Genomic DNA, 8,858 nt, shown 5'->3' on the forward strand with positions numbered 1-8,858 from the left:
TCTTCTTCTTCTTCTTCTTCTTCTTCTTCTTCTTCTTCTTCTTCTTCTTCTTCTTCTTCCTCTTCTTCACAGAAAAACAGTCCAGTTGCCTTTTGAAAAAGCACCTTTGCAACAACCATGACCAGGATTATTCAAATCTCCACAGATGTTTCTATATATACTTTTACAGTACAATCACAACAAAAGTCCTTTTTGTCTACATTGAAAACTATTAGTATATTATTTTGATGTGACAAAAGACACCAAGATTCTACAACGTTTTGTTCTTTGGAAAAGATGCACACACTTTTCTATACTTTAAATAAATGCCCTTTTCAATCGAGTTTCATAAATTCAGTGCTACATTTTACTTTGCACACAAGGTGGTGCTATTGCACCAAACAGTAAAAAGAGAGATTCATGTACTTCAGAATGATCCAGTCATTAGATAAAGGAATCTCAGAACAAAAGGCAACAGCTCTCAATTAAATTTTGAGAAATTTCCGAAGAAAATATCCAAGCATGAATACCAAAAAATAACTCCCATTGGATTCTGATCACAACTATAAAGGAAATTATAGGAGTTGCTTTATAAAGAATCTTACTGAATGTATAACCTTTCCTGACAGAGGCTGGGAAAATGGAAGCATCTCGTCCTAGCAGGCAAGTGGTCTTGTTCTTTCTTTCTCTATGTAGCTCTGGTATGTGGTGTGAACCATTCTGCTATTCAGTGCCTGAGGAAAAGAAAGCTGGATCAATAGTAGCAAATGTTCTAAAAGATTTGAAAATAGATGTGAAGGAGCTCTCTGCTCGCAGAGCACAGTTGATTTCTAAGACTTCCGGGCAGAATTTCCAGCTGGATCCTCATTCTGGGAATATAATATTGAGGGATAAAATTGACCGAGAAGCTTTGTGTGGTCTGAGTGATCTTTGCACTCTATTCTCTGAAATTTTGCTGGAAAATCCTCTTCAATTCTTCAAAATTGAAGTTCAGGTAGAAGATGTCAATGATAATTCCCCTACGTTCTCTCAGAATCAATTCCTTTTTGAAATACCTGAACAGACTCCCATAAATGCACATTTCCCTTTGGAGACAGCCCATGATTTAGACAAAGGAAAAAATGCTATCCAGAACTACATACTTAGCCCAAATGAATATTTTAAGCTGGATGTACAAAGTCAAAATAATGGCAAGAAATATGCAGAACTGCTTTTGGCAAAACCGTTAGACCGCGAGGTGATCCCTCAGTTTATCCTCACTCTGGAAGCTGTGGATGGAGGGATCCCAAGGAGAACTGGCACAGCACAGATAATTATTGATATTCTGGATAACAATGATAATGTGCCCCAATTTGAACAAACCATGTATAAAGTGCAGCTAATGGAAAATAGTCATCCAGGTTCATTGGTTGCTAAAGTTGAAGCCACTGACGAAGACATTGGATCCAACGCTCACATCATTTACACTTTTAGCCAAGCACCAGCAGAAGTACTCCGATCATTCAGGTTAAACAATCATACTGGGGAAATCACGCTTGTAGGGAACATTGATTATGAAGAAAATCATAATTATGAACTCAGCATCAAAGCCACAGATGGAGGGGGATTGTCCACTTATTGTAAAGTTCTTGTTGAGATTGAAGATGAGAATGACAATGCTCCAGAAATAATTGTATCATCCATCACTAATCCTTTACCAGAAAATTCTCCCCCGGAAACACTGGTGGCTCTTTTTGGCATCAGAGATCGAGACTCCGGAGACAATGGCAGAACTACCTGCAACACTGAGAAAAACCTGCCTTTTATACTAAAACTGACTGAGAACAATTACTACCAGCTTGTGACTCAACAGCCATTGGACAGAGAAGAAACGCCACAATATAACATCACCATCACAGCCACTGACCAAGGTTCTCCCAGACTCACTTCAGTGACAGTTATTAGCATTCTCCTTTCAGACGTCAATGATAACCCTCCAATGTTTGAAAGAAGTTTCTACAATTTGCACTTACGAGAAAACAACATTCCAGGGCTGCTCATTGGATCAGTCCATGCTGCAGATGTGGACACAGAAGAGAATGCCAAAGTAACCTACTCTCTTTTGTTTGGAAAGATCAGGGAAGAGCCTGCATCATCTTACATCTCCATCAACTCTGAAACTGGGAACTTGTATGCCATTCGATCTGTGGATTACGAGGATATACAGGATTTCCAGGTGATGGTGAGGGCCGTAGACAAGGGCTCCCCTCCACTCAGCTCAGAAACAATGGTCCGAGTTCTTATCATGGATGAAAATGACAATGTCCCCTTCATCCTCTGCCCCCTTCAGAACATCACTTCTCCATCAAATGATCTGGTTCCCCGGGGAGCAGAGACAGGCTACCTAGTCACCAAAGTGGTGGCAGTGGACAGAGATTCAGGGCAGAATTCTTGGCTTTCCTATCAGTTGCTGAAGGCCACAGATCCAAGTCTCTTTGCTGTTGGGACTCAGAATGGAGAGGTAAAAACCATGAGGCCAATGAACACCCGAGACAGTCTCAAACACACTCTTATTGTGGTAGTTAGGGATAATGGGCATCCTCCTCAGTCTGCCTCTGCGACCCTAAGAATTCTTCTAGTAGATGGCTTCTCCGATCCTTACATGAAAATTATGGATAATCCTAAGGGTGAAATCCTGCAGGAAGGAGATCATACTCTAACAATGTATTTGATTATCTGCTTGGTTGCCATCTCATCCATTTTTCTGCTTTCTGTCATGGTGTTTATTGCAACCAAATTTCAGAAGCGAAGGAAGTTCATAGGAAGTTCTGATTCTGCATCGAATTTCCCTGGCGGACCAAACTTCCAAGACAAGTGTGTAGATCCTAATTCTGGGACATCTTCCCAGGCCTACAGCTATGAAGTGTGCTTAGCTGATGGGTCTCTGAGCAGTGAGTTCAAGTTCCTTAGGCCTTTCTTTCCTGTTTTTACTATGGAGCATCAAAGAACTGTGCTGAATCCACACATTGGAAATGAGTGCTGTGAACTTCCCAATCAATTGGAGGAAGGAGAGCATATATCCCAGGTGAGTATAATCTGTTAATGAAGAAATTTATGTTAGAACATTGAATAATAGTGTTGAAAGGGACCTTGGGGGTCTTCTAGTCCAATTCCCTGGTTGAGCAGGAGACGCCATGCCATTTCAGACAAATGGTTTTCCAGTCTCTTTTTGAAAGCCTCCAGTGATGAAACACCTACAACTTCTGAAGGCAAGTATTTCTTTGGATGCTTGCTCTCACCATTAATAGTTAATTTCCATACATTGTTTCCTGTCTTGCCTTTTGTTGTTTAGGAAAATAGTTTGAACCTCTCATTTTTATAGGAGCCCCTCAAACATTGGAACAATGATATCATGCCTGTCATTCCTTTTTATTAGACTAGACATACCCAATTCATGTAACCGTTCTTTATATGTTTTAGCCTCCAGCCACCTAATCATTTTTTTGCTTTTCTCTGCACTCTTTCCAGAGTCTTGAACTCTATTTTTGTGTGTGTGTGTGTGTGGTGAGCAGGACTAGATGCATTATTCCAAGAGTTGTCTTACTAAAGCTTTGTAAAACGATACTAATGCTATCTATCCCACATTTTACTAGCTTGTCAAAAAGTAGTGATCTACTTTATTAAATGATTTACTGAAATCTAAGTATATTATGTCCACAGCATTTCACTGATCTACTAATTTGGTCACTTTGTTGAAGAATGAAATAAGATTTGTTTGGCATGATCCATTTTTGATGAACATGTGTTGGTTTCTGTTTTTAAGCTTGTTGCATCTAGGTGTTCACAGATTTGTTGCTTGATTATTTTCCTAATTTTCCAAAATTTTCTCAGGTATTGATGTCAGGCTGATTGGTCTGTAATTTCCTGGATCTGTTTTTTCCTCTTTTTTTGAAGATGGGAACCAAACCAGCTCTTTCCCAAAGTAGTTTCCCGGTGCTCCAAGAACATTGAAAGATACAATTCAATAGTTCTGAGATTACATCTACCAGTTCCCTCAGAACTCTGGGATATAGTCCATCAGGACCCAGTGACCTGAATCCACCTAGAGCTGACAGGTGTTCTCTTATCTTATTTTTGCTTATTTTATTTTAATTTATTTTAATTTGCATTCCTAACCTGTCATTTATCCATCCATTGAGTAGTGTTTCCTTTTTGCGTGAAAAATGAGTTAAACAGTTCTGTTTTCTCTCTACTGTCCATTACTTCTTTGCCATCTTGTACCATTAGGGGACCGATTGTTTCTTTGATTTTTTTTCTTGTTTTTTATGTGTTGAAGGAAACTTTTTAAAATTGTTTTTGACATTTGTTGCAAGTCTTACTTTGTTCAAAGCCTTAGCTTTCCTAATTTCACCTTTGCAGGTTCAAGCTGCTTTTTGGTATTCTGCCTTAGTTTGTATCCCTCTATTTTTTGTAGTTATCCTTTTTAACCCTCTCAGTTGGTCTGAGAGTTTTTTGTGCAATCATGCTGATTGTTTTCTTGGTTTTCTTTTTAATTGCATTGAACTGGACTGGGCTTTTAATGTACATTAATGTAATTTAATCCTTTAATGTAAAGAATTATCTGTTAAAAACTACAGCATAAATTTCCACAGATAATTAATCACACTGACAATTTTTATTGGTGTTGCTTGTATTTTATGTCCTACACAGATATTTTATCTTCCATTGTCTTATGTAGTTTGTTGAGCGAGAAATTCTTTAATAAATCCTGCCTTTAAAAAAAATCTTCAAGTTTCCTGAAAGAAAATTAAATAATTTGCAAAGAAATTATTGCAAGTGGTTGAATGGGTATTTGAGGGAAGGAATGTGACTGAATAAAAAAAGATTTCTGGCCAAAAAATGAATTAACAGAGTTGGAAGGGACCTTGTAGGTCATCTATTCCAACCCCCCACCCAAGCAGGAGACCCTACACCATTTCTGACAAATGGCAGTCCAATAACTTATTGAAAGCCTCCAGTGATAAAGCTCTCACAACTTCCAAAGGCAAGCTGTTCCCTTGGTTGATTGTTCTCACTGTCAGAAAATTTCTCCTTATTTCCAGGTTGAATCTCTCCTTGACCCATTTCCATTCATTATTCCATTTCTGGCCTTCAGGTGCTTTGGAAAATAGCTTGACCCCCTCCTCTCTATGGCAGCCCCTCAAATATTGGAACACTGCTACCATGCTCCCCTGATCCTTCTCTCTTCACTAGACTGACCATAACCAGTTCCTGAAACTGTTCTCCATATGTTCTAGTCTCCAGTCCCCTAATCATCCTGGTTGCTCTTCTCTGCACTTTTTGTAGTCTCAATATCTTTTTTATAGTGTGGTGACCAAAACTGGATGCAGTATTCTAGGTGTGGTTTTGCTAAGGCTTTATAGAGTGGTATTAGTACCTTATTTGATCTTGATGGTATCCCTCTGTTAATGCAGCTTAGGATTGCATTGGCTTTTAGGCTGCCACCGCACACTGCTGGCTCATATTTAGCTAATTGTCCACTAAGATTCCCTCTCAGTTACTGCTATTAAGTCTGGTTTCACCCAGTCTATTATGTGTACTTTTGGTTTTTCTTGCCTAAGTGTAAGACTTTACTTTTCTCTACATTGAATTTCATTTTGTTAGATAGGGCCCAGCAGTGGTGGGATTCAGCCAGTTCGCACCAGTTTGGGAGAACCGGTTGTTAACTTTCTGAGAAGTTTGGTGAACTGGTTGTTGGAAGAAATCATTAGGGCAGAGAACCGGTTGTTAAATTATTTGAATCCCATCACTGGGGCCCAATGTTCAAGTCTATCAAGATCCATCTGGATCTTGAGTCTATCTTCCTGCCAGCTTAGTATCTCTGCAAATTTGGTAAGTTCCACTTCTATTCTCCCATTTAAGTCATTTATGAAGATATTGAAGAGTACTGGGCCTAAGATAGAACCTTGTGGTACCCCACTGCTTACTTCCCTCCATGTAGACATAGACCCATTAAAGACTACTTGTTGAGTACAGTTTGTCAGCCAGTTATGAATCCATCTGATGTATTGTGGGAGCTTCCTCATTTGAGACTTTCAAAAAGAGATTGGACTGCCAGACTGCCACTTGTCAGAAATGGTGTAGGGTCTCTTCCAACTCTGTTAATTTAATCCAAGGGTCTTCAAACTTGGCAAGTTTAAGACTTGTGGACTTCAACTCCCAGAATTCTTGCGCTAACATGACGGGAGGAGAAATTCTGGGAGTTGAAGTCCACAAGTCTTAAAGCTGTCAAGTTTGAAGACCCCTGATCTAATCTAATGATGCTATCTATTCCACTATTTTCTAGCTTACCAAGAAGTAGGTTGTGGTCTACTTTGTCAAATGCCTTGCTGAAGTCTAAGTATATTATGTTCACAGTATTTCGCTGGTCTACTAATTTAGTCACTATGTTGAAGAATGAAATAAGATTGGTTTGGCATGACCTGTTTTTAACAAACCTGTGCTGACTGCTAGTTATTACATTACTTGTTTCTAGATGTTGGCTGATCTGTTTATTTATTATCTTTTCCAGTATCTTCCTGGGTATTGATGATAGGCTGATTGGTCTGTAGATTCCTGTGTCTGTTTCCCCCCCCCCTTTTTTTTTTTTGAAGATGGGAACCACATCAGCTCTTTTCCTCTTTTCCTGTGGCAGTTCCCTGGTGCTCCAGGATTTTTGAAAGATGTGGTGCAGTGGTTCTGAGCTGTCATTTGCCAGCTGATTTAGAACTCTGGGGTGTAATCGATCAGGTCCCGGTGATTTGTATTCATCAAGATCAGACAGGTGTTCTCTTACTTTAACTTTTTCATCAAGATCAGGCAGGTGTTTTCTTATTTTAACTTTTATTTCTAGTCTGTCTTTTACAGTTACCTTTTTGGTGGGTTGAGGTATAGTTTCTTTTTGCGTGAAGACTAATGCAAAGAATGAGTTAAGCAGGTCTGCTTTCTCTCTGTTACTTGTAACTTCCTTGCCATCTTCTCTCTTTAGTGAACCGTCTGTTTCCTTTATTTTTTTACTTATTTATATGGTGGAAGAAAACTTTTTTGTTATCTTTGACTTTTATTGCAAGCCTTTGTTCATTCTGAGCCTTAGCTTTCCTGACTTTGTCTTTGCAGATTCTGATTATCTGTTGATATTCTGCCTTAGTTGTGTGTCCCTCTTTCCATTTTTGTACTTGTCCTTTTTGTCTTGCAATTTGTCAAAGATTATGTCAGATTATTATGTTAATTATTTTTCTTCCTTCTCCAAATTGACCAAGTATCTTCTACCGTCCACAGGTAAAGGGTGAAGGGCAGCAGCAGGGAGATTAATTCCAATATTTAATTATCTGCTTGGTTGCCATCTCATCTATTTTTTCATCCATTGCACCCAATATTTTACAACCCTTGCATCCGGGGAAAGGGAGCAAACTGTCAGGGTTTCAAGCCTGAAGCTGACTGACCAAAGCAATTTTTTGACTGAAACCTTCAATTTTCTTGAAAAGAAAAGAAACTAATTTGCGAGATATTTGGAATTTTGCAGGGGGTTGAATGGGTGTTTGAAAGAAGGAATGTGGACTGAGTGAAAAACTATTTAAATGAGATTTGAGTACATTGATCAGAAACAGAAGGTTTTATTTATTTTATTTATTTATTTTTGTCAATTGCTTACAAGATAATAGGTATAAGTAAAAACATAGTTATGAATACATGGATACATATAAGAAAAATAAAAGAAACAATAGGACATGGACAGTTGGCACGTTGTTGCGCTTATGCACGCCCCCTACAGGCCTCTTAGGAAAGGGGTGAGGTCAATAGTAGACAGTCTAAGGTTAAAGTTTTTGGGGTTGGGGGAAGAAACCACAGAGTCAGGTAGAGCATTCCAGACATTGATCACTCTGTTGCTGAAGTCGTATTTCCTGCAATCAAGTTTGGTGCGATTAACCTTGAGTTTGTATCTATTGTTTGCTCTTGTGTTGTTATGGTTGAAGCTGAAGTATTCATTGACAGGTCGGACATTGCAATGTATGATTTTATATACTATACTTAGATCGGACCGAAGGCGGGGTAGTTCTAGGTTTTCTAGGTCTAGAATTCTAGAATTTATCATTCATCTCATGATCAAGGCTCATGACTGACTGTTGGATAGTGGTACAAAAGTGATTAAAAGCTTAAACAGGTCAGGATTTGGGGAACCATGTGGTGAAGATTTCCAGAAAGATGAAAATTGGTCAGAGAAAAATACCGACTAAAACAGAAGGGATATGAAATAGCTGGTTTGAATAATGCAGAGTGGTCTGCATTAGTTGTGAAAAATTGAACTTTCTGCAACATGTGGGGACAGATACCAACATACTGAGATATTTACTGGATATTATCAGTTTTCAAGGATGACGAATACACTTGGTATAAGCAGCTCATTTCAAAGAGATGGTTGTAAACTTGACTTCCAGGCACATTTTGCTAGTACAGTTTGTAAGTGGTCTTCCTCCTGCTGTAATAATCTTGACCATTTTGGCTGGAGTATTTTATGTCCTTAGAGGCTAACCTCAACAGTTAATGGGCTACTTCACAGAGGAAGGAATGTCTTCTCAATTGGGGGAGTAAAGGAATAATGAGTAGAACCCTGAATCTCCTCCTGCTCCTTCCTTCTCATTGCTATTGAAAGCCCTCAGCTAGCTAAGGGAACTTAATTAGCTACTGTAAAAGAATAGAATAGAATAGAATAGAATTCTTTATTGGCCAAATGTGTTTGGACACACAAGGAATTTGTCTTGGTGCATAAGTTATTGCTGGAAGAAATATCCATCTGGTTCAGTTCCGAGCTGGGAGAAAGGCACTGGAAACAAAATGGAGGCTGGAGGCTGATTGGAAAGAGG

General features: G+C 38.9%; 1 protein-coding gene across 1 annotated transcript; it reads left to right on the forward strand.

Annotated features, from left to right (window-relative positions):
* The first annotated feature begins 415 nt into the window (after positions 1-415).
* LOC148123848 (protocadherin beta-16-like) lies at positions 416-3,969 on the forward strand. Its single transcript, XM_087918646.1, has 2 exons — positions 416-3,043; positions 3,913-3,969. The coding sequence occupies exons 1-2, from the start codon at positions 620-622 to the stop codon at positions 3,967-3,969; spliced, it is 2,481 nt and encodes an 826-aa protein (XP_087774772.1). The 5' UTR covers positions 416-619.
* Positions 3,970-8,858: the final 4,889 nt, after the last annotated feature.

This window comes from Pseudonaja textilis, unplaced genomic scaffold (assembly GCF_049901715.1).
Source record: "Pseudonaja textilis isolate UNSWEBS1 unplaced genomic scaffold, rPseTex1.2 PTEXCTG178, whole genome shotgun sequence".
In the NCBI taxonomy this organism is placed as follows: Eukaryota; Metazoa; Chordata; class Lepidosauria; order Squamata; family Elapidae; genus Pseudonaja; species Pseudonaja textilis.